This window comes from Hakea prostrata, chromosome 5 (genome assembly GCF_041222555.1).
Source record: "Hakea prostrata isolate BN-2017 chromosome 5, UWA_Hpros_2, whole genome shotgun sequence".
Lineage (NCBI taxonomy): Eukaryota > Viridiplantae > Streptophyta > Magnoliopsida > Proteales > Proteaceae > Hakea > Hakea prostrata.
The window spans coordinates 2933395-2960051 of NC_142604.1; the positions used below are offsets into that span (position 1 = coordinate 2933395).

General features: G+C 37.5%; 3 protein-coding genes and 1 pseudogene across 3 annotated transcripts; 3 read left to right on the forward strand and 1 right to left on the reverse strand.

The window, feature by feature from the left end:
- Positions 1-391: 391 nt before the first annotated feature.
- LOC149014413 (phytosulfokines-like) lies at positions 392-1158 on the forward strand. The gene is made up of 2 exons (XM_089155712.1): positions 392-586; positions 790-1158. The coding sequence occupies exons 1-2, from the start codon at positions 488-490 to the stop codon at positions 916-918; spliced, it is 228 nt and encodes a 75-aa protein (XP_089011838.1). The 5' UTR covers positions 392-487; the 3' UTR covers positions 919-1158.
- A 5241-nt stretch (positions 1159-6399) lies between these two features.
- LOC149014414 (protein PHLOEM PROTEIN 2-LIKE A10 pseudogene) lies at positions 6400-8516 on the reverse strand (annotated as a pseudogene).
- Positions 8517-12728: 4212 nt separating this feature from the next.
- Positions 12729-14850, forward strand: LOC149014415 (uncharacterized). The gene has a single exon (XM_089156245.1). It carries the CDS (start codon positions 13237-13239, stop codon positions 13429-13431), a length of 195 nt encoding a protein of 64 aa, XP_089012371.1. The 5' UTR covers positions 12729-13236; the 3' UTR covers positions 13432-14850.
- A 4291-nt stretch (positions 14851-19141) lies between these two features.
- On the forward strand, positions 19142-21566 carry ACR1 (ACT domain repeat 1). Its single transcript, XM_089155998.1, is given in 10 exon segments — positions 19142-19233; positions 19375-19420; positions 19607-19721; positions 19837-19904; positions 19995-20354; positions 20421-20518; positions 20520-20769; positions 20935-21039; positions 21139-21413; positions 21449-21566. Coding segments are annotated over 10 exon segments (1527 nt in total).
- Positions 21567-26657: the final 5091 nt, after the last annotated feature.

The following is a 26657-nucleotide window of genomic DNA, read 5'->3' on the forward strand; positions in this document are numbered from 1 at the left end:
CTTTCTCCTTAAATTTGGAAGTTTCTTCTTCCCTTTTTCTGTAATTTCTATTTTTTTTTTCTCTGGTTATAAATGGCGTCATGTAAAACGAATCTTCAGCCATTAAATAAAATTAAAACGCGATAATTTTTTCCAAATCAAATCTAAAATTATAAAACATGTGGATGTGATCACCTTTAATTTGTAAAAGACTCTCTCCCACCAGTCTTAACTGCTGGTTAATTTTTTTCTCTGTCTTTTCCAATTTTGAGTTCCTCCGTTGTGTATGTTACTATGTATGTTTCGGCAGTTTTATTTTTAAGGTAGTCAGAGGCACAACAGACACGCACGCGCTTTTGTGAATAGTCTTCTCTGTCCCTGGCTCCAATTACCCCTATAAATTGAGTCTCCAATCTGCTCAACTTCCAATTCCAATTCGAAGTAACATATCATATCATATGCACCAGAAACCAGAAACCAGAAAGAAAGAAGCCCACAGAGAAAGAGAATGTCGAAGATCACCATAGTTTTTCTTGTAGTTGTTCTCGTCTTTGGTTCGGTGACATGTAACGCTCGCCCGGAACCCGCCGTTGCTCATGATCATGCGGTATGTTTATTCGATTGCCCTGCAGATCATCATCATCTTTCTAGCTTCCAGGCTTTTCCAGGGGCTTCCAGCCCCCACCATACTACTCCAGCATAATATATATTTCGATCGATCGGTTTATAATTAATTAGCTAGTTATTAGTAGATGAGAATCTGGGTTTAATTCATAACCATGCGAATTGGTGTTGTTTCCTTTTGATTAGGATTTGAAAGCAAAGGATGTCGCCGACGCTGCAGTGAACTGCAATGGGATCGGTGAGGAAGAATGCTTGATGAGAAGGTCCCTTAACGCTCATACTGACTACATCTACACACAGGATGCCAATCCATGATGATCACAATCTTCTTCTTCTTCTTCTTCTTCTTCTTCCGCCTTCGATCATCTCTTCCTTCGTGAATTTTCCCTATCAATAAATGATAATTATGAATTATTAATAGATTTTATTTTCAAGGTCTCCATTGTCCCTACTTTTTTTTTTTTTTTTTTTTAAATCCTTTTTCCCGTCCCTTGCTGCATCAGAAAATCAAATCACAACCAAGGGCTGGCTATACCCTTGTTACTGTTTTCTTTCTGTTTTGAGTCCAAGCAATTGAGTGAGAACTTAATTAGAACATATTGAATAATCTATCCTGTCATCGTAGATGGAGGTACCGGATTTCTGGAGCGATTGATTGAATTTTTTTTTTTTTTTTTTTTTTTTTTTTCCGTTTAGTACTGGGTGGGTGATGGAGCCATTGATCGATTGATGTTGGATTTGGACATGGCATCCGACGCTTATATATTCTGAATTTCCGTTCCCCCTAAAGATGCTGATGGGAAGGAGATCAATGGGAAGATAGAAGATCAACAAGTCCTTAATTAAAAAGCTTTGTTACGTTACTCCTTTGTAGGTTATACTACCACATACTAATATTCAATTAAATATAATAAATATAGATTCCATTTCCATTTGCTTTAATTACTTAATTAATTCATAATTACGGCTGAAAAGTCGAGGGGAAGTTGAACCTGAACCAGCGACTAGTTAATAGCCTCTTTAAATTATTATTATTATTATTTTTTTTTTATACATTTGTTTATGGTTTAAAATTGGGGGAATGACGTGGACGAGCTTTTGAGTGGTCATGGTTCACCTTATCTAGCTGAGTATGTTTTGTTTGTTTGTTTTGCTTTTTTGCTGTTTTGATAGAAAGATGAATCTCAGTCCTCCTCAGAGACTCTGAGAGACGTGGTGTGCCCAAATACATACTAATTAATTTATCCGTTGTCTATGGAGTAACTGATGAGGTTTTGTATTCATTCGCTTTGCGTTTTTTCGAGCATGAATTGCTGCTTCTGTTCGATGTTGATATCATTAATTAACGGGTACTATACCGCACCTTAACAGGATAGATTCCAGATTCTTACGAAGCATTCTGACTTCAATTTTTTCTTTTATTTTATTATTATCTATAGCTGCTGTCCACGCCTTCCTTAAGGAACCTCGTCTTAAAATTAAAGGAACTTTGGCTTGCCTGCCTCCACCACCTAAAACCTTTTCTCTTCCCTTCATGTTCTTGAAATGGAGAAAATAGTTGAATAATCTTCGCGGTTATAATTCTCAAAATAAATAAGCATGTACAACCCATGCTTCTTGTTCTTAATGGAAGCTTTCTTAGTTTCTTTAATTACCAAAAAAAAAATACAACCGATGTTCATAGCGGTAAATAAGAACAATAAAAGCCAAGTAAAAGATACAGAAAGATGTCAATTTACAATAGAGAATAAACAAATTACTGAGGAAAGAAATAAAGTGGAACAAGGAAAGACATCAAATGGGACAGACAGCTGAAGATAAGGATGAAAAATCTTCTCTTTCTATAACTAGAAACAATCAATACCTGCAGGGGCCTTGGTGTATGATCTCTATGTGCTTGCTGCACTCATAGGAGATTGGGTTCACAGTAATAAGCAAAACAGCCTGGTTATTGATAAAGGTATTCAACGAGGTACCGTACAACATAACGAACTTCACAAGTGGTTGTGTCCTTGGCATGTTATCTGGTGCAAGTGCGCAACAAATGACTAGGACATAGTGTTTTGTTCCTTGGATTCCCAACAAAAAGGGTTGAAACCAAGGAATTAATACACAATATGTAGTTCTAGGTCACCTCATGGGGCTATGCACCCAATTTGAGTCAAAATAAGCTCGAAGAGATAACATACTTTCAGTGGATAAAAGAATGCATTAAGCCTAGAGAGCCACGGAGGTAAGCAATCAATTTTTGGCAACATGCATATAAGGCTTACAAAGCTCATGCATAAATTGCCAAGAACTCTCATAGTTTGAACAATATTCTGGGTGAGTAATGGTGAGATAAGTAAGGTACCACAATAGGTAACAATATGGCATAGGATTGAGCAAGAGCTCACCATCAAAGATTGTCAACTTGAGGTGTTCTTCAACTAAAAATTGAGTAGGATGAGCAGAAGCAAGACTAGTATCAGTTAAGATGTCTAACGTGTATTTGTTGGGTATGAAAATACCTTTGTAGGTTAATTCGGAAACAATGTGAAAACGGCAATGTAGATCCAACAATTAAAATGTCATTAACATATACAAGCTACTTTATAGTGAGAGAAAACAGATAATCAACCCAAGATCGCGTGTAACCAAGATCAACAAGAGCACTTGAAACCTTGAAAAACCAACTGCAAGATGCCTATTTAAGTTTATTTAAGAATTTATGCAAGCGATAAACCAATTTCTCCCCCTTCCAATGCTAACTGGGCAGAAGACTCATATAAATGTCTTCATCAAGATAGCCATGGGGAAAGGCATTGCTAATGCCTAGGTTATGCGATGACCATCCTTCGATAGTGATGACGACATGAAGCTCTAATAGTAACTAACTTAGTAATTAAGGAAAATGTTTCATGAAAATTAATCCTTCAATTTGAGTATAATTCTTTGCGACCAAACATGCTTTACAACACTCAATTAAGTTGTCTGAATACAATTTAATTTTTGTAAACCCATTTATAACTTATAGGTTTCTTGTTTGGAAAATAAGGTACAAGAGTTGCAATTTCACTATTCATTGCCATATCTCTATCAAGGGAAAGAACTGCCTTGACAAAGAGTGTAGATTTAGTCATAGCATTTAGGGCCTTGAGATGGTAGGGGGTAGAATGTTGGGTGAAAGATGAAGAAATGAAGTAGAGAATTAATGCACTATATATCGAACGCTAGGAGGGGTTTCAGGGGGAGGGAGTAGTGGATCATGATTGCAATACGATAATATTGTGGTTGGCCAACCCTCGAGGATAGAGCCTTCTTCTCCCCTCACACCCTTTCACTACATGTTTAGAAGAGATGCTCACCTCTAATCCACCATGTCAATGCTTAGAGGTGAATCACTTTCTTAAATGTGTGGTAAAGTTTTGTGACAAGAGCGCAGTCCTCTTAACTCTTACGAGTATCCAACCTGTACTGGACAAGGCAAGGGGTGGGAGTCGGATCGATGGGGGCAAATTCAGAAGATAAAATGGCTTTGGGATCTCACTACCTACGTGTTAGATCCTCAAATGTTGATCCTTCAGCTGTAATTTAACAACCAAAAAATCAACCTAGAAGCAGAAATGAATTATTGAATCTTCACACAATCAACTTTCTCACATATTAAACGAAAAATGAGGATTAAAACTTTCCTTCCCATCAACTATGTGCTACAATGGAACTCAATTCTAAATAAGGAACAGGCATTCGCCAACGAGTAAGACCCCGGGACTCGTACAACTTTTTAACTTTCAAAACGAATAAGCATTTTCTGTTTTTGGTAAAAAACGAATATGCATTGTCCATAAATTAGGAAATGCTAAGGGAAGGTCATATATGGTTTGATCTTCCTCTCAAGCGAGCACCTGGAATTTTCTTCAGTTAGTACAGATTTCCAGTATAAATCCGTGAGTCAATCTCAGACTGCGGTGACGGGAAGGTGTTGGAAGCCCAGCAAAATCAGGTGGACACCAACCTTATGCTTCAGGTGACTAGCTTGGCTTGTGACTTCCAAAGCCATCCAATAATCAGATATTCAGATAGCATAAAACTTTGATACGTTTATCAACGTGTATAACATCTTCTTTCGACAGAAAGGAGTGAAATTGTTAGAATCATGTCACGAAACTTTGCGTCCCTGTGTATGCATGACAAAGAAATGCCTTCTCTTTTATTTATATTTATACAGGTCCAGTGGTCTATATTTGTTAAAGCACAGTTTACCAGTCAGACTTGAATGCATTTAATGTGCAGTACTAAAGTTGAACCCTTTACCTACTACTCAGCTGACAATCTGCATGTTTGATTAGTGTCAAGTCATGACCAGGTCAGTTTTGCGGTTTAGGACTCTACATGACAATCTCAAAGTGAACATCTAACCATTTCGCTTGCAAGAGAGTGTAATGGAATTGAATCACAATCCAAATTTGACTTCGACCTCAGAGCTGAGCCACTCCACAAGAAAATCTGTCTTTCAACTGTATTTTTAACTCCTGAGAGGTTGTGAATCACTTTAAGTCTAGCTCTCGTATGTTTGCATAAGTCCTCGTCTAGTTAAATTTTGAATTTTTTTTGCGAAACTAAATTTCTATATACTCTTATCATCAAGAAGATACGTGGAAGATTTACTGAAGTTACAAACCTCTTCCTGATAATTCAAAATTCTAACACACACCTGTTGCATACCGAACCACACTCCTCAAAGGAATCAGAGTTTGCCAAAAATCCATGAGCCATGTCTTCCCAGGATTGGTATCTTCACTACTTTCATCAGTGACAACTGGGAACAACTAGCCTGTTTACAACTCTAAAATCACTAAAGAGAATATTTTAGATCAAAAAATATAGATGATACATCTGTTCTTCATTTGACCCTTGAAAGAACACAAAAATTACCTTGGTGGACCGAATCATCTTATAGCTTACAACTACTTAGGTTTTCCCCCATCTAAATGGGGAATTGGAGGTCAATACTCGATACAGGGCTTCAGCCATGCATGTCTTCCCTCAAGCTTCTCCTAAGATCATTGAGAGAATCTTCCTCTGGATCTTGTCGTTCCTTCGATCTAGAACAAACCATTTCTCTTTACCGGAGAGAGCGAACAAATTATTCACTTTCAGCCTTCAGAAGCATTGAAACATACAACAAGGAAAGAAAGAACTTATTGGATGATAACAGTATTCACACACTAAAAACTAGAAGTGGGTACAGAAACCAATAAATATACAGACAGATAGATTTATGAATGTAACGAACCAAGTTTCAAGACTGTTGGTCAATTACAGATCCATGTTTTATAACAATTGAAATACAACAGAACAGATTCAGGTAATAATAATCACACGTCTTTACACTTGTACCATGTCATATCCACTATCATAAAATTGAAAAAAAATGTAAAAGGAAACCCATTAATATTTGATCAACCTATCATAGTTAATCTTTTAGTTCATAAATTAAAAGTAGCAATGCCAACAAATAATCATTAGAAAAGTAACAAGTCAAAAATTGACCTGTACCCAGCATCTATACACTCACTCTTGATGTCACTATACTTTCCAACTCGTAACAGGCCTTATAAAACACTTGAGTGGTCCAGAGATTCCTTTGCATCCATGATTGCTTCAAGTAGACTGTCAATGGATCTTGCTAGTTACTACCAACCATGTGGGTTGGTAGCAACCTGTGAACACTATCACCTGATGGACAAATTTCACCTTCTTTTTTTCTTTTTAGGGGGGGGGGGGGGGGGGGGTGGTTTGGTTTGGGGTTGGGGAATAGAATAATATATATCAGGAGCCTGGAAAAGGGTGATGTGGGGTGGGAGGAGGGGAGACTTTTCATTCTGTAGAAACTTGAATACGTGTAGAAAAGCTTACGCAAAAAAATACTGTAAGCCAATGACTTATAAGAAAGGAAAAGGTTTAAGATTTATCAATTGGGGTGGTTCAATCCTAATTGCTTGCGAGATTCTCAAGTGAGACCACAATATTTCCTTACAGTTTGGTGTGAGATGAATTTGCTAAATGAACAGAAAGGGTGGTAGGGCATCACAAATTACGCTGGCATTAACACCCTGGAATCACCTACAATGTGCAAGCACAAAGAAAGGCATAGAGTCATGATAACAGATGCCTTAGCACTGATATATCTTAGGACTTCCATGCCCCTCTCAAAGACCTCCTCACGGACAATATGGTAACTCTTCTTCAAACCATCTAATAGTTTCCATAGCAAAAAGTCCAGGAAAGATCTTACTGTCTCGAATGTCAGTCTTCCAGTCAAATCAAGAAGGAACCTCCTATTGCTTGGAATTACCAACGTCGAAGATACCTTCCCTACCCAACCGCCGTCCTTCATTCCATCCAGTGAATTCCATTCTTTTGGTTCCACTGATAATGCTTCCCTATAAACCTCATCTCTGGTAGTAATTCTAGTTTCCCCTTGACCAACAGACAAGGAAGGAGAATTTGAGCTTGAATTTGAACTTGAATCTGTCAACACTTGGTGAGATGTTTTCACAAGAGTTTCCACAGCACCATTGCAGAGAGAAACCAGTATGTCCCTAACCTTCCTTTCATGCTTGGGATTCGTCAAACCCGATAAGATATCATCATAAGTGTTGATATCCATTGTCTTGTCAAGGTAAACCGCAACTGCAGTGCTTACAAATAGCTGTACGCAGTCAGCGATGAGCCCTCTGCAATTGTCACTGCATAACACATTTACCCATCTTGGTGGAGCTGAGGAGGAATCAGGCGCAATTAACTGATGGTGGCTGGGGCCCGAACCTCCCGAAGATCGGCCATCAGAGTAGAAAGCCAAGACCAAGTTCTTGGCAAAGCTACCAACAACCACAGAAGCGAAACCAGAGCCGGCGGTAGAAAAAAGCCTGTCCATAAGTCGGTCAGATAAATCAGAAGTGGTCCTCCGTACTTCACCTCCGGTGCTGGTATCAGAGCGATAACCTCGCAAAGTCCCCAATGCCAGAGCTTGCGTCACCCGAACCAGCGACTCAGAGAACTCTTCCGACTTGGTGATTTTGGATATCTGCTTCAGACTGGTTGGAATTTGATCCGTATCTGATTGAAGGAATTCGTTCAAGTCCTTGGAAACGATTGAGATCGTCTCCGCAGAATCGGATACGGCTTCAACCACGGAAATGAAAGCCCCAATAAGCTTTAAAAACCTCTTCCTCTTCTTCACCACAGAAGGCGAATTATAGATCTTATAGGCACCATAACCAGTGAAGCCAAGCGTTGCGAGTAGCAAAATCAATTTCCTCCTCCTCCGTGAAAAATCGAATCCATTCTGCAACAACAACTGCAATTCCATGTAGAAGAATAGCGCATACCCCTAAACCTTCAAAAATTAAACCGTATAGGAGCTTCCTCCATCGCCAGGGTAGTTTGGTTTTCTATAATGTTGTAAATTGTATACCAATCATGATGAAGAGTCGAAGACGGAACAAAAGTTGAACGTTTTAGGGTTTTGAGCATGTCAGATTGATGATGGAGGTGAGAAAGTTCAAATTTTACAGAAAATCGTTTGCTGAGAGTAGGGAAACAGAGGCTTGAGCATTCACCCCCAAAAGAAAAAAGAAAAAAAACAGAGGCTCGAGAAGATAAGAAAGAAACCTGTAAAATGGACGACGTGCAAGGTGTAGCAGATATTGCAGAGAATGAATTTCCTTAATTTTTTCCTCTTTTTCCCCCTTCCTATAGCCCTAAAGCTCTATGGCGCTATAGCTCTAAGGGAAGACGAGGGAGCTGAGGCTGTTTCTTGGTGGCCAATGCCAATGGAGTTGGAGTTGGAGTTGGAGTTGGATCTTTTTTTGTATTTTCTGCGTTTTTTCTGGTCTTTGCGTTTCCTTCCGGGTGAGCGGATGAGGATGAGGAACACCGTTTTAGGCTGGTAATGGGCTTTATGGGCGTTATGGATAACGGATAAATAGTACCAGCAGTTGGCCCACAACCTGATCATTATGGGCTATTGGATCTGCCAGTTGGCATGGATACCCTTCCTATAATGTTTCTATGGTATTTGTCGATTTCGGCTGTAGTTGAGGTGTACAGAAGCTGATCTTATATCCGTTAAAAAAAAATAATAAGAATAAAAATGATATCCTCTTATATTTTATGTGAAACACTGTAAACACATGTAGTGGAATGTGGGTGATGGATCTTCAATACTCGGTTATCGTATTACTTCTAGTAAACCAATTGATTGCCAATTTCTCAGAGTCCAACAACTACTTAATTCTGATGGCAGTTGGAACTTACCACTTCTTCATATGCTCTTCAACACCTAGGATATAAAAGTCTATAATGCAAATCAGACCTGATCGAAGAAGAGGTGATGATATTCAAGTTTGGGGACCTTCTTCAAATGGTATTCATTCGGTTAAAAGTTCATACCACTTGTTATGCACTGAACAACAACAACAGTTGAACAATCAACCATCTTCATCCAACCATCATTCCCATTTCAGGCTCCCTCCCTCTATGTGGAAACTGATTTGGAACTCTGCTACACTTCCAAAGATCAAATTTTTTATGTGGAGAATGTGCTCTAATGGCCTTCCTAGTCTCAGCATACCTCACTTAGTTTAATTTAATCCATAATGAAATAGAGATATGATGATAATATTTATTTCTCATTCATGCTTGCAGCTTGTCATTAGAGAAATCAATTCTTCGACTTCCACGCCTCAGGCTATCAAATTACTTGTCCACCAAATAGTTGCAAGCAAAGTGCTTCAGCAAGAATAAAGGTTGTAGGAGTTTTTTTAATATTTAAAGAAAGATATTTAAATTAATTCATACGGAGATAGTTTCCGGTTTTAATAATAAAATTAAGTGAAGGTGATTTAGGTTTGAGTAAATATCACTTACTTCTCCTCTTAGCTAAACAAATAGCACTTAGACCCCTCTTAGTTGGATAATGTTATTTACCTCCCTTCTTACCTAACAAATATATCAAACACCTCTCCTCTGTTGACATTCTTGGTTAAATTTAACTTTTATCGTTAAATATTTTTCTAAAATCTCAAAATACCCTTGGCTGAATTTTTTTTTTTTGAAATTTAAACCTTAACTTAGTGTAATCACCACAGTAGTTAAACTACTAAATTATGCTCAAATTAAAATAATCATTAAAAACTAAAATTTCATAGTTAAAACCCAAATGAACTTAAATGATTAAAACCACAATGTACCTTTCTTTTCTTTTCTTTTTAATTTTATTAAAATCAAACAACTAAAAAAGCACGTGCTACTTGATACCAGAATGCACGCAATTTGAATTGGGACATCTTGATCCAAAACACCCTTAATTTTAAATAACTGAGATTTCAAATATCTAGACTTCAAATTTAGATGTTATACTTATAAAATTAAGTGTTTGGTTGTGGAATGAAATTTGTGAATTTATCCTAAAATTTATTTTTTGATCGACATGTTTTTTGTGAATGTACAATTGTATAGCTTTTTGAAATCCGGATCACCCCTTCCCCATAAATCTATTCACCCTTACATCTAAAAAGTGAATCAGATCATGAATCTAGAATTGTTACAACCAAACGGGTTTATTCTCGATGAATCAGATTGAAATCCTAGATCATGTAACCAAACGGCCCTTAAATAACTTCGATTATTTAATTTAAACATAAAAAGAAAAAAAAATTTAAAAAAAAGAAAAGAGAAAGAGAGAATTGACACTTCATCTTCTCAAATTAAATTGCATTTTGATATCAAGTAGTATGCCTTTTATTTAGTTGTTTGAAAAGAAAAAAAAATTTAAGTTTGGGTTTTAATAATTAAAGATAAGGGTTTGAAGTATAGTATTTTAATTTTTAACAATTATTTTAATTGAGGTAATATAGTATTTTGACTGTTATGGTGATCATGGTAATTTAGGATTTAAACTAAAAAAAGTGTTTTCAGTCAAGGGTAGTTTGAAGTTTTAGAAAAATATTTAATAGTAAAAGTTAAATTTAACCAATATATTTAATAGATTGGAGGTGTTTGATATATTTGTTAGGTAAAATGGGAGATAAGTGACATTATCCAACTAAGAGGGGGTCTAAGTGCTATTTGTTCAGCTAAAAGGGGTGGAGATGTGAGGTGATTAAGGGTTAACAAAGGAAGATTTTAGAATTAATCATGGGAAAGTAATGGATGAGGAATTATACTTACAGTAAGTTGATTTTGGTCAATTCATCCTAGTAAGTAAAGATATCTCTAGTGAAGTAAGACCCAGATCTTTGACATGCTTACAAAATGAGGGAAGGAGATGAGGGTGATTTAGGGGAATGGAAAGAGTGCAAGAAATTGCAAGAGTAACAAAGTCTAATTCTTTTTATGGGGAATTAGTCTTGAAATTCGGCTCCACATTAGTTTTTTTCATTTGAAAAGAAAAGAAAAGGAAAGTTCTTAGGCAATGTTGAGATACCCTACCATATAATCAATAAAATGGACTTAACTAAATTCAGCCAAAAAAGGTTTAATAATTAACACTAAAGGAAGGTATATCTTTGAAAGTTTGAACTTTGAAGTTTGAAACATTGAGGAAGTATTTAATTGATAAAAAATCAATATTTCATGATATTTTGAGTTCTAGAGTTGGAATCTCCTCAAGATGAGCGACAATACCCTAATCTTATATTTAAATTATATATAAAATTACCATGTGAGGATATAATTAAGATAGACAAAACTGGGTTGAACAAAGCTTCGTTTAAAAAAATAACCACAAAAAGCGCGCCTTTGAAGTGTTACGAATCTTTTTCAAAGATTTGCATGAAATGCGGAATTCCGATGCTTAATTTGATTATCCGTTATAATAATCAATTTTCGTATTTATTTATTTATAGGGTTGATAATTTAAATGGAGGGTGTGTGCAGTAATTAGTATTAATTTAAACATTGAGTCAGATACTAAATAATAAATATTATTTATGTGGAGGATTTGACTAGGACCCTTATCAATTAAAGCAAACGTACTATTAATATAATTGTAAGATTCGTTCTTGCCCGCAGTGTAGCATCCATCGTTTCTTTCTTTCTTTCTTTCTTTCTTTCTGGGGGAGGGAAGGGGGATGGAAGGGTGCCCTTGGACGAATTTGGACGTATTTCATACCTAAATACCTAATAACGATCGACTATCTTACCAAGAAAAATACCTAACAACCCGGCCCGGCCGATATTACGATATATATATATTATTGGTGGAGATGAAGATGATAACAAGAAAGTTGTAATTGATGGTTGGATTTCTTTAATTTTCTGGGACAAACTGCGATGCCTTGGCAGCTGCAGATGCCTGACCAGCTCCCTTAAGAGGAGCAGGAATTAACTAGGAAGGGAAGTCGTTAAATTCATTCTCTTGAGGATTGATTGCAACTATGCTTAATATAATATATAGGCTCATTTTGTTCTTATCTTCTTATAATCAGAGAAAAGATCGAAGGAACTGGGGCCGGCCGTTAATTAAAGATCAACCCTTTTCTGTTCCAAGTCACACCGGCAGTGGCCATGTGGTTGAACGGTAATTGTCGACGTCGCATTTAAGTTTTAACTGAAGCGATAAACAATAATAAATAAATTTTTTAAAAAAAGTCAACGAGCAGGACCTCAAATGCATTGCTGAGAAATCAACGGAGCTAACAATATTGTTTTGCAATTTAAAATTAGGTAGTTGATAGAGAGTTCCTCAGCGAAGATGCATGATTTTCTCTGAAAAAAGAGGTTTTTTTTTTTCCAACCTTTTTCTGATGGTTGGTCAGACTGAGACAGACGAAGAGAATACAGAATTGTTCTATTCAGAACTCGGAAGAGAGAATGAGAGAGAAGACCAACAATTATTTTGGAGTTTGGAGAGCGTGAATGTTAATTTACATACGTAACTACCGCGCGTCGTATTGTTTGGATCGAAATAAAGATTACGTAACCACAATTCGAGATTCGAAAATTAAAAAACTCAATTTAATTAATGTATGTCAGTATTTGCAAGCAAATCATTGATTATTTTTCTTACTTTGGAAGCGTTGAAAAGTTCAACTGGGAGACGAATTGAATAAATTGGATCAGTACTACAAGGAGGGAGTAGTTAAAGCGCTTCAATTGACAAGTCTGAAGGACTGAACCACAGAATAACGTTCATAACCCTTCATATACTAATACTAGTGCTAGACAAGGAAAAACGAAACCCCCAAGGGTGGAAAAATAAGAGCGACCTTTGATTTCCGACGACGACGACGACGACGAAAAAATAGAGATAGATAGATAGATACACAGGTGCTACTCTGGGGAGGACATTCGAATCTACACGACACTTTATTAGCTAGGATTCCTCTGGACTCTCGAGGGAGGGGCAGCTTAATTGTGCATGTCTTCTTTCCTTCATCATCCTCTTGGTGCTGGTGCTGGTGCTGGTGCTGGTGGAGGTGGTCGTGCGTGTGGACGGCTGTGCTGTTCCGCTCTGCCGCCGCAGCAGCAGCAGCAGCAGTGCCGGAGAGCCGAATAGAAGAGAGAGAGAGACAGACAAAATTGTCTGTATCGCCTGCAGGTGGCTGCTGGATTATATATATATATAATTATATATACAGAGATATGGCAAACCAACTAGGGAACCTGGTGGAGTCGATCAAGTCAAAGGTGAGAGCTCTGAAGAAATCCAAGAAACCATACATAAAGATGGACAAGAGCTCCAGCGTTAAGGTCGAGATCCGAAGCAGACGTGCCAAGAAGATCATCGCTGAGACTTTGAAAGTCGCCGATCGTCCGGGAAAGAAGAGCATTTCTTAATTCGATCGATCGATCGATCGATCGCTCGATCTCATTAATTACTAAGTAACTGACTCGACTCGACTCGACTCGTTGTTAACAATCTTCCCCTCCCCCTAGCCAGGAAATATGTAAGACCGACGTCTACTCTCGTCGTCCGTGTCTTTCTTCTCTTCCATGCCGGATCTCTGCCGGAATCTGCTATTACGATTGAAGCAGCTCAGGTTTGACTCTCTTCATTTTTCTTTTTTCTTTTTTTTCCATAAAAGTACAAGGGACCCTTTTTTTTTAATTTTTTTATATGTATGTTATGGGCTGTTATATATATATTAGAAAAAATAAATTTATAATCTCTTCAATAAGAGAGCTGTTAATTTCATTCTCATGTTTCCTTACCCTTATCTTTTTTTTTTTTTCTTTTCCCTTTTGGTTTCCTTACTCTTAATCTTCCTTCTTTTCATGGAAATTAAAAGGCCTCTGGCAGCTGCCAGATATAGGATCATTATGATATTGTGGCGTCAGATTCGATTAGGATAAGGAGTTCGGATCCGGGACGGGTAGAGGGAATCAACTTATCACGTGGATTGAGGAGTTTTCCAGGGATTTCTGGTTCATCATCAGTTATCAAGCATATGTGCTTCTTAGCTTAGCTTAGCTTAGCTTAGCTTAGCTTAACTTAACTTAATTTTCAAAGACGACTGAAGGAGTCCCAGTATAGTAGTATATCTCAACTACACACCGTGATTATCTGTACCCGGCCATAAGATAAGATTGATGCGAAGGAGGATAACTTTGACCCGCTGCAAATTAATTCTTCATTCAAACATGTCATTTGTCAACCCCACCTGTGAGAAATGAGAATCATGACCCACCCAAAATTCTTGGGTTTTTCCCCCTTCTTTTTCTCTAACAAAAGTCAATGGTATGATTTTCAATTTTCAAATGATCAATCATCTAAGGACTCCTTCATCTAAGGGTGTTAATCCGGTATGAAATCTGTATTATTTGATAGGATATTAATTGGTACTTTATTGAATAAATTTATCCCATATTATATATTAGCCTTATTAGATTCCAATAAATGACGCAAGTATGTTATATACCATTATCCTAACGTAATTAAGCGGTAAAAAATGGTTTCGATATTCGGAATAATATGGCGCATTTGTATCATTTTGTTCATACTCCTATCGTCCACATTTATCTAATCCAGTATAAACACAATTTAATTGATTTGGTAAATGACATACAATATGAATTGGCATCCTTAGTTACATTACCCCCCATTCAAACTCTTAAATTTTATATTATTTTATTAAATACCAATAAAATACAAGAAGGAATTATTAAATTGAGGCTATAAGAAGAAAAGGAAATGAATCTTAATATAATATGGATCGTATCTCCTTCTAAAAAAAAGAAAGGGAGATTTAGTCCATAGTTGCCCATAATCATCTAATTTTAAATTCAAACGCAACTAAAAAAAACTATTATTTTCTTGTTCATCATAGGTATTTTCTTCTTACCTTTTGGGAATTGTAACTTATACATATAGAGGAGATTTAAGCTATTAACCTCTTACTCATTAGGTGTTAATCTTTGATGATTGTGTTGTTAGATACTATTACATATCAATGTGAACTTGACTAGTGTATATCTTGCAATTTTAGTAATTCATATATATATATATATTCTAGGCAGCTTCTCTTATTGTAATATTGTATTATAGGATTTTGCTCTTATAATCTTACATTCTAAGTAGAACTCTCATTTATTGTGAACTTCTATGTTCAACGTAGGTTCATTTTCTTATATGGAGAAAGTTTATCTTCCAATTTTATATTTATATGCATTGATTTCTCAATAGTACATACTAGCATTAAGCCAATTCTAAACTTGGCATGACTTTGTATTGGGATTATGTGGTTTAAAATTTAGTATCATCAAGAGCTCCAACAGAGAACTAGAAACCTGTTTGATAATCCATTGAAAAAAATAATTCTTGTATTTCTTGTTTAAAGAAGCAGAATAATTGGTGGAAAATCATTTTAAAAAAGGTATTTATGGAATTTGACTATTCTATACATAACTGAAAATTTTCTACTTCCGGAAGCAAGTTTTATTAGAATTTAAAAATGTGTTTCTATAATTGTTTTTTGTGTTTCTTGAAACAAAAACACTTGTTGAGTTATCAAACAGGTCCTAACGTAATCTAACAAAAAAATTGAACCAAATGATACATTTTCTTTGAATTCATGCCTAATGGTTGATGTTCACATTAAAATTCTCAGAGTCAATCTATTGGTGTGTACCAATTTTCTATGTGATACTTTACAACCTGAATATTAGGATGTGCAACTCCCCAACATCCCAGCAACACCCCAAAAAAAAAAAAAGAGAGAAAAAATATTATGAAGGACCATGTAATAAAATTGAATCTTATATCATCCGTTTGAATGTCAATTTTGCTGTCACCTGTAAGTTGTAACAAGTGACAAGTCTATACCATATACTATATAACCCGAAATAAAAAAGCCTATACTGTATTTAATGGACAAAAGGTAAGGGACTAACAAAAGGGAAAAGAAAAAAGAAAAAAAAAATCTGCTTTCTTCCCCTTCACATCTAGAATTATATCAAATTTTGTATGCCACGCATTTGGTACAAGGGAGGTTTTGCAAGGAAGTTCCCTTTGTGTTCAGTCCTTGAAGCAGAATTAATAGCGATCATCGAAGGCCTTAGGTTGGCTTGGAGTTTGGGGTTTTGTCAGATTCAGGTCGAATCTGATTCTAAGGAGGCTGTTGCTCTCCTCGACCCTTGTAGGCATGCACAAGGGAGTATTGTTCGCCTCATTGAGGAAATAAAACCCTTTCAGGCATTAATGGAAGGGTGAGGTTTGTTCATCTTGGTAGAGAAGCAAACAAAGCTGCTGATTGGATGTCTAGGGTGCAACTTTGTCCCTTAGACCCATGGGCTTTCTTCCCAGATCCTCCAACTGGGTTAGAAAGGAATTCTCATGGTGGATAGAGAGTCTTGTTTAAGTTAAGTTTTCTGTTTGTTCCTTTGGGTTGTTTAACCCCGTCTTTGTACCGAAAAGAAAAAGAAAAAATAGACGATATTAGGCTGTAACAAAAAAGAAGACAATAATATTAGATAAAAGTCAAAGACATGGTTGATTAGTCTTTTGATTGGTTTAAAAGTTAGATTACAATTCAGTGGATCACTAACATGAAGACTTAGTATAAGAAAAGTAATCTATCAAATGCCTAAAGGCCAAAGTCGTCAAACCATGATTGCCTCAAAATTCCAAGGAAGGGAAAATCGTCGAATTTTGCTACCCGGGGATTCAAAATCCCCCCGAACACCGATATGGTCGGATTGCCGAGAAGATATCTAGCTATTTTTCACTATTTATTTGTATCATCGTTATTTATAGCATTTTTTATATTCGTGACTGAGTTATTTTTGGAATTTGAGCCACTTACGTGGCTATTGTTATCCCATGTAATTGTTAATAAATAAATTAAAAAAAAAAAAAAAAAAAACCAGACAAACATTACTACATCATTTGTTAAGTTAAATTATTTTATTATTTTATTAATTTTAAATTGACTACTAACGTTTTGTAACCTTTACATAACCTATTGCATATATATATAAAATATATAACATTTTAAAATTCAAATGACATTTTATATTATCGGCGATTCAGCGAGATTTCGCACCTTGCAAAAGTCCAATTGAAATCAATACCATGATTAATTGATACCTTAGCGAGATGGTGATAAAGAGAATCTAATAGAAATCCATTAGGGTTTTTCAAATATTTAAAATTTTAAGTTCTGAAATTCAAATTTTAATCTGAAAACTCTATATATTATACTTTCTCAGTTGTATTGATTGTAAAAGAGTCCTTTTTTTATAATTTTCTCAATTACTTGTAATTATTGTAAAAGAGTCTTATATATTTTTATATAAAAACACCAAATATGACTACTTTCAGATTTATTATTCAAACCATCAGTCCCGTGAGTCCTATCCAGCATGAATCTTCTCTTTTTCATATGCACTTGCGCATGCCCGTGAGAGACGATCATCTAACCTATTTTCGATTTTATAAATTTTCTATTCTCACGTCGTAAATAAGAATAACGAGTCATTTACCAACAAAAATTAAAACAGAGAATAAGAATAATGAATCAGGTGATTAGGCATGGGATCATCAGCCCGGTTTTGCCAATATCAGCTTGGTTGGGTTAAGGGTTATGGGTATGGGTAATGGGTCATCATGGGCCATGGGTGTGGAAGCAGAAGCAGCAGAGACACAGTGGGCTATGATAATTCATTAACAGCCCAGTTGACCATGAAAGCTGTGGTTTTTCTTTATATTGTCTGCATCAATCACCGAGGGGATTTGGAGATGCTGGTGAACCCATATTGATATTGGGGAACTAAACCGAAACCGAACCGTATCGCGGATGAACACGTGGTTGCAAATGCGGGATGGAGCCGCTCAGATTGAACAATAACTCAAAACCATAGAATGCCACGTTGTACTTTAGACGCCAACGTGTCAAGCAATTCATGACCGTCACGGTGTCAGTAATCGTTAAGAGGGATGGGGATGGGGCCCACCGCCAGACGCCAGTTCTTGGAATTCTTCTCACTTTTATTTTCCCATAAGCTCCCACATTCTGCCACGGCATTCCATTCCCTGAGTAAGTAGGAGATTAGGGTTTAAAAAAAAGAAAGAAAAAAAAAGTAGGAGATTAATCATGGATTCTGTTATGTGACTCGCCCTAATTTTCGCTCTTTTTCATTCCTAGCCGAGAGAAAGAGAAAACTCATATCACAGCCACGTGCCCGCGCTTGTTCTCTACCTGTTTTTCGTTGGTTTTCTTACTTACCTTACTTAAAGAATGAAAAAACTAAAAATGAAGTTTTAAGTCAAGTTGGATTGAATTTCTTGTCTTAGCTTTAGCGCAACGGGCGGCGATTGCTTCTTTCCTCTTCAACTCAAAGAGGATTGTCGACTTCTTGGGAAGGTAATTTCCTTTTCCTTTCGTTACATGAGCACGAGCACGAGCACGGACGGGTTGTGATTCTATTGTGTACATTGTTTTTAGAAGAGAAAACTGAAGAGTTTTATGATTCACCGTCAAGTTGTTGTGGGGTTTGTTAATTTCTTTGTTCTTGTGTTATTCGTTTTGACGATGTAGATTGTGGCCGTTTCTTCGTTTTGTTTTTCTTGGATTGATTCCATCCTTTCCCGAATTACCATCACAGCAACAGTTTCGCGCTTTTCTATACTTTCCCTTTCAATTTTGACGCCTATCAATGTCGTCCCAACGCGGCTTTATAGGATCCTCAGAGTTGCTCGTTTGTTTGTTTGGTTTTTCATTGTGCCGTGGTGTTGAAACGCTTAATTAATTATTTTTCTTCTTCATGGTAAGTGGTAAGTAATAAGTAGTAGTACGACTGTCTTTTGTATATATTCGATTCGGTCGTTCTTTCTTTCCCAGGTTCTGGTAAGTGGTAATGGTGATTGTTTGCTCTATAGAGTGAAGACTGTCTGTCTCTTCATGGGTATGGAGGATTGAGTTCTTAACATTAGCCTTTCATGCTTGTTGTCTAATATATATATATTTATATTCTCCCCAATCCCCAATTCGATGAATTAGGTGATGAAGGACTAGATTTGTAAACGGACAGAGAGACCTAAAGAAGTGATATGCTCGATTTTAAAATGCAAAGAGTCTATGACTATGAACCCTACTTCGATCCCGAGTTCGATTCGCTCAGCGAAAGAATCCATCCACCAAGGTGATCCCATCCCCCAACAGTCTCACTATTTCTATTCCGCTTTTGTCTTGTGGGTGTTTTGTTTTGTTTCCTCTTGGAAAGAGTAAGATTGTTGTTGCTTTTTGTATTTATTATATATGTTGGCGAATTGGCAACGCACAGTGTTTGTATCGACAACGACACACGTCATGACTGCACTCTTGTGAAGGTAAATATATAGAAATCCTTCTCTTCTCACCTCCACCTCCTGTTTCGTTCTCTAACGTGCAATTTGGTTTTGAGACAATTGAGTAGCTAGCTAGGGCCCCCTGCTGCAAATCAAAATATAAGCATATATGCACCTTAATTAATTATGATTTTTGAATAATTACAAAGGATTAATTGCCTTTGATAGATTGATAGTGCAAACAAGCATGGAATACTACTGGAGATGGTACAAGTGCTGACGGATCTGGACCTTGTTATCTCAAAGTCTTACATCTCTTCTGACGGCGGCTGGTTCATGGATGGCAAGTTTCCCTTCACCGTTCCTTAGTTTTTTTTTTTTTCTTTTTCCATTGGATCTCTTTGCTACTAATTAATTAATTAGCCAGCCACATGTTTCTAATGTCTCTGCTTGAACAGTTTTCCATGTGACTGATCAACTCGGCCTCAAACTGACGGACCAGAGCCTCATTCACTACATTCAACAGGTTTCTGTCTCTCTAGATCTACTCTGTAGCCCCTTTCTTTTGGAATTTACTAAGATGCATATATCTCTAATTGTAAATTCATGATCATAGGCACTGGGTGCGGAAAGAAGAAGAGGGAAAGAAAGGCAGGTGGAAACGTGCCTCGGAAGGATTGTGGGGGCAGACCTTGTGTCATCGCCGGCGCACATCACCGCCATAGAGCTTACAGTTCGGGATCGACCAGGACTCTTGTCGGAGATCGCTGCGGTTCTCGCCAATCTTGGGTGCCACGTCGTCTCGGCGGTGGCGTGGACCCACAACTACCACGCTGCTTCCATCATCTACGTGGAGGACGAGTTGAATGGCGGCGGGCCCATCTTGGACCCAGAACGTCTCTCCCACGTGGAGAAACAACTGGAAAGCGTAGTTGGGGCGCACCATCATCATCATCATCATCATCCGCTGCAGTTTGTGAATAAGAGTATGGGCATGGGGATGGGGGAGGAGTGCGTGGTTGGAGGATTCGTAGGACGGAAGGCATTCGCCACAGTCAGGATGGTTAACTCCGTAGCCCTAGGGGGCCGAACCCAGATGGAAAGGCGGCTGCACCAGATGATGATGATGGTCCCCTCTGGTGGACATGGACACCGAATTTACATCGACATCTTCTGATGAAGAAAATCGTAGCCGCATAACTAGGGTGGATAGGACGAGCAGCGAGGTGTCGGCAGAGATAGAGAGTTGCAATGAGAAAGGTTACTCGGTGGTGACCGTGAGAAGCAGGGACCGTCCCAGGCTTCTCTTCGATACCGTCTGCACCTTGACTGACATGAAGTATGCCGTCTTCCATGCCACCGCCGGCTCCGAAGCCTCCTTTGCTATTCAGGTAGCTAGCTTGATCATTTTCTGATATTCAATTCTCCTCGACCGGCTTCTTATTAATTTCTTCAATCCCTCTCTCTATCTGTTTCTGAATTGTACCTGCCTTCCTGCATGGCTTCCAAGTCTCTCTCATATTAATCATAGCTAGCTTTGCTGCACCTGCACGCAGGAGTATTACATACGTCACCTGGACGGCTGCACTCTGGATACGGAGGCAGAGAAACGGAGACTCACCAATTGCTTGGCCGCTGCCGTTGAACGGAGAGCTTTTCATGTTTGTTCACTAGCTAGCCCCCATTAATTAATTAATTATTATTCTCGACTGCATGGCTGCATCCTAATCCCATTAATTAATATTTGTTGTTTCATGCAGGGGTCGAAACTCAATGTTTACACCAGAAACAGGGTAGGACTACTTTCAGATGTCACCAGGATATTGAGGGAAAATGGGATGACGGTGAAGAGTGCAGAGATCGCCACACGTGGAGGAAGGGCAATTGGATATTTTCTCCTTACTGATTTATCGGGAAATGACGTGGTAGAGGACTCGAAGAAGAAGACAGTGGAATTGTTGACAAGAGAAATCGGCGGAAGCATCATCCTCGAGGTGCAGAACAACCCTTCCTCTCCCTCCTTTGATCATCGTGCGTCTTCTTCTCTCCTTCTTGTGGCCGCCGACGCAGCAGCAGCAGCAGCTCTAGCTTCATGTGGCTGCAGGGTCCCAAATTCTCAATAGGCGACCTCGTTTGGTCACAGCTCAAACGCCTCTTCTCCAACAACCTTGGCTCCATTAGACCCTAAATATGGTTAATTATTTAACCCCGGCCGCCCCCAGTACTAGTGCCCTAATCTCACTCACACTCAAGTAGTAGTACTGATAACAGTCCGGAAAACAAAAATAACAAAGACCTAGCGACTTGTAAATTTTGTAAATATAATATTATGCTTTCAGTTTCAGCTCATATTAGGCCAGCAATAGACGGCGTCCCAAGCGGCCCTTGATGCTACTGGTACGACCGTTATGGGTTCTACCGCCGGGAGTACAAATAAAGAGACTAAAATCAATTCTAGGTAATTCAACAGAGAGGAACAGAAAGCAATGTTTTCATGGATGATATACGTAGATGCAGTTTTCAGAAACGTACGTGTATCCTCCATTCTGTTACTTGTAAGCATTTACTAGCCCCAATACGGTTAAGGCCTTCAACCGACTTCTCTTTGAGTCTCTGATGAACATGATTTTTATTGGTCTTTGTAGTTTTAGCGGTTTTTTTTTACTTGGATTTAAAATTTGAATTTGCTAGAGGTTGGGTACTCTCCACACCGATATAGTCAATGGGTGTTTTTTAGATGGCCAATTTGAATGGCTAACAAAGAAACCCTAATATAAGAGAGACGTATTTTGAAGACAATCTTAAGTGATGTGTTTTGCTCTTTTACATAAAAGGTGAGTGAAGTTATTTGTCCTCTCATAAGCATTATTGTTAAGGATGTATCTCGAAAATCAGCCAACATTCTAGCTGCCACTTCATCTCAAGCAGATGCGGTTAGGATTGCTTCCAAGAGTTCTACTGTTGTTAGAAGTTTCACAGCTGATCAACTTCTAAGGGTTCTATTGCTGTTAGAAATTCCATAGTTGATCAAACTTCCAATAGTTCTATCGATGTGATGTTAAAAGTCCCACAGCTAATCAAACATCAGTTATTACATACAAGAACAAGTTTACAATTGGTACTCACAAAGACATATAGCCACATATGCTTGAGATGAAATGGCAGCTAGAATATTAGTTGATTTTTCAGATATATAATATTGATTAGGAGTTTGTACCGAAAGGAAATACTGATTGATACAAACTCCTTATCAATATTTTATGTAATCTAAAACACTAGAATCTTAGCACTACAGCCACAAGACTCTTAGAACTTTATAGAGAAATACTCCAAGAACACTATGAAGAAGGACTTTGTTTCTATATAAAGCTAGGTACTAATTCATAATGTTTTTTTTTTCACTCCCCGCGCCCCCCCCCTCTTCTCTTCCTTTTTCGCTCTTTCCTCTCCTCTTTTCCTCTTTTTTTCTTTTATTATTATTATTATTATTATTATTATTATTATTATTATTATTATTATTATTATTATTATTATTATTATTTTAATAAAAACCTTTGTTGTCATTAAAAGCAGATTCATGAATTTAGCTTTAGGATCCCTGAGTGTCATCTATTCCAATGTACACTCTTGCATTAGAAGGGTTGAAAAAACATTATTAACCCATGTGCAATATTTAGGATGTTTAGATACTTAAAGATAGTGTATACGATGTATGCATTTCAATTATGTTAATTATTGTTTATGTGCAAGTAGATGAATGTACGTAATTGTGTTTTTCAACAAGAAGTCTATACATTCAGGCCATCTGGAAGGGATAACTTTTATACTAAGTATTTATTATTTTATTTTATTTTTCTTATAGGATTGTCCGTGATATTAATTTTATAACAATTTGGTTCAAATTCAGCTGTTGCCTTTTCACCCAAAAAAAAAGAAAAAAGAAAAAGGAAAAAAGAATAACTACAACACTTAATTGCCTAGCTCCCAATGGCCATGTATGCCGGCAGCCCGATGAAGATTTGGATTTTCTCCATGCGCACTTAACTTTTCTTTTCTTTCCTTTCTCATACCCCACTTGACACAGATCATTTTCGGCCCACCTCTTCAGCTGAGTTGTGACTTGTGAGAGAAAAAATTGAATGTATGGCACACCCTCAAGTTTAAAGGATGTAAACCCGACTGATTACACATTCTAAACCTCCATTAGTGAACAAAGTTAATTAAGCGACCTTTGTCTAACTCATTTGCAACGACCAAGTCAAAATTCTTAAAGATCTGTACCCGTCGACTTGTTCCCATTTTATCTCATTCCATCAAACCCATTTCATTTTAGCCAGCTCATTCTTCCCTTTTAGTTTCCCTCATTTCCTAGCCTTGTACTATAATTAATACATTCCGAAGCAAGCAGCAGCCTCGATCTTTCCACCTTTCCTACTCCTGTTCGATCTCCTAGCGCCATATATCAGCATATATAGATCTGAAAATATGAACCATCAGAGTTAGTATAAGTGATGGCATATATACCAGTTTTTGTGTGATTCCCAAAAGAGGAACAAGTCGACAAAGTTTGAATTTCAGTACAGAGGGACCAAAACATGTGCATATATAGTACAAGGCTAGCTAGGCTAAGATAGATGGCATTGCTGGCCTGTTGTTCCCCTTAAGAAAAAGCTCAGTTTTTATGTGCATATATAATGAACTCCGGATATATATGGTTACATCAAGGTATAGTATCTGAATTAATTCACCATCACCTAATACGTACACGCGTTATATATATAAGTTTCATTTTCAATAATCTTCGGTAGGTGTTGATTCATATATAAAAGTCAACTTGATCCTCATCCTCCGGATATTTTATCACTGAAGGCAACTTATTCAAATATTATTTATTTAAGCATGTTATGCGTGTCATCTTACTTTCAATATGAATTCTAAACGATATCTATAAATTCGAAAGGGATTCTTCACTCAAACTGTGCCAGTTCCAATCCTGACTAATTAAGTGCAGACTTAGTCTTGTTTCATATTTTAAGGGTTAGTCGATAGAATTTTTTTTTTTTTTTTTGGGGGGTTGGGGGAGAGGTTGTGATCAAAGTGGATGGTGGTCTTCATTTAGAGATATTTATTTTAAAATCAAGTTACTAACGTGTAAAATAACTCATTGATGCGTAATGAAGAAAGCAAAACATTGACTTATTCATCTACACCCTCTCTTTCATGAAAAGTATATATATAATCGTTAATTAAATCATATGATAACGGTGCTGTGAATACTTAAATGATGTAGTATTACTAAAATACATACAGCTAACCAGATTTTACCACATAATTGAACACTGGTTAATTTGATCTTGGTTGAATGGTTGTTGTCATGTAGGGAGATATTTCAAACCAATGCAATGCAACAGTTGCATATATATAATGGAGAAAATGATAAAATGATGAAGAAATTAAGTGTCCATGAACCTACTACTACTTAAAATCATTTTAATTTTCCTTTGTAATTTGGAGTAATATTTTACTCCAATTTACTTTGGTGGCGCCGTCCACGGTGCCTAATTTATTTGCATCTCCATAATATATAGTCACCATCAGTTCCTCGCTGGCTTAAGTACTTGAGGGAGTGTCTAACTTAATTTCTTCGATTCCTCCTGCAGTTGGTCTGTGGCTGAAGAATCTTATTATTCCTTTCTTTGGGATTAACGTTTTCATGTGCAGGGCAGGGCAGGGCAGGGCAGCAGACTTTATATTGCAGTGGTACATCATACATGGTACCGTGCGTGCGTGCGTGCGTAAGTAGCTAGTTGAAGCCTTGAAGCTGCAAATAAGCCAATTGATGATGATAAGGGGTGAGCACAGCTAGAGCACTGCTAGCTACGAATTGGAAAAAGGTTAAATTTAATTAACATGAGCACAGGTAAAGGAAACAAACAAAGCTGCAGGTTGAGAAGGTGCGCCAGCGCACCCTTGAGAGCTCTGCGCGTGGCAAGGGATTGGTACGTCCAGAGCCTGACGTCGTGCGCAGGGGATATCAGGTCTGGGGGACAATTCGGAACCACTGCATCCGCCATGTCGTCCTCTTTGCCCAGGAGCTTCAGCGTCGCCTCCTCCTCAAATAGATCCTCCGCCACCAGCGACGAGGACTTGCGAGAGTTGATGCGGATTGCCTCCAGGAGGGTCCTTCACGACAGCCGCTCCTCCAACTCCAACTCCAACTCCCCCATCATGGACGTCGTCACGCGCAGGGGGAGAAGGAATATTGATGCCCAGGAGTGTCTCTCACAGCGTTACCATCGCCAGGATTGACGAGGACAAGCCTTTCGACTTGGCACAACAAGATGATCATTCTAACAGCACCACCAAATCTTCATCGTACCCAAGGAGCAGAAGCTCTGCTGCTGCCTCAAATAAATCCTACCATTTTCGGGTATGATTTGATGATTTGATTGGTCTATTAATAAACCAACACAGCTAGACCAACTACTTACCCTAGCCTCTTCCAATTGAATTAATTAAACAAATATTAGCTTGCTTGTTTTTTTTTTTTTTTCTTTTTTCCCTTACCAAGTAGTAGTAAACTTTGATTTTTCAAACATAGAGTCATATTTCTCCGATGGAAACTCAATCGAATCATGCATTTCGAATTGAATGAAACATCAGCTTGCTGTGTGTATTTTCTTTCTTTCTACAAAGCAGTAAAGTTTGATTTCTCAACCAAATTCTTTAGTATGGTATACTCAAGCAGAGAGCAGAATCATATTTCTCCGATGGAAACTCAATCGATATACCATGCATGATTTTGATTTAGTGAGCATGACTGCAATCTTTCTAATTCTTTAGTTGGCCGCGAGCAGGCGAACATTTATACTGCAACGTCGTCCGCCTCCATATCCACGAAGGGAAGAGAGTTAGAGAGACTTGGAAGTTCACGGATCCGATTGGATTTTTTTTTCCTTTTTTTTTCATAAAAAAGAAACATACGATGATTATGAGACAGTTACACACAAGTTTTTAAACTACTGTACCATATAATATTAGTCCATATGTATCCATATTTGACCCAACAGATACGATACATCTCAATACGTTTCTCCATTGAACTACACTAAAATACATTAATCAAACCAATAAAATACTCGATATAGGATGATAGAATCTCTTAAAATCACTTGATTGACACTATACTTGATACCGATATTTTAAACCTTGGTTATACATAATGCAAGCCGAGATATGTAGAGTTTTAATTGTAGTCCTGCCAGGAGTAGTGGTCCTA

What these genes read in the sequence shown, in the direction of transcription:
- LOC149014413 (XM_089155712.1), top strand. Translation starts at nt 488, where the DNA reads ATGTCGAAGATCACCATAGTTTTTCTTGTAGTTGTTCTCGTCTTTGGT. An exon ending in CCGTTGCTCATGATCATGCG is followed by an intron (nt 587 to 789) that starts GTATGTTTATTC and finishes CCTTTTGATTAG; the next exon opens with GATTTGAAAGCAAAGGATGT.
- LOC149014415 (XM_089156245.1), top strand. Translation starts at nt 13,237, where the DNA reads ATGGCAAACCAACTAGGGAACCTGGTGGAGTCGATCAAGTCAAAGGTG.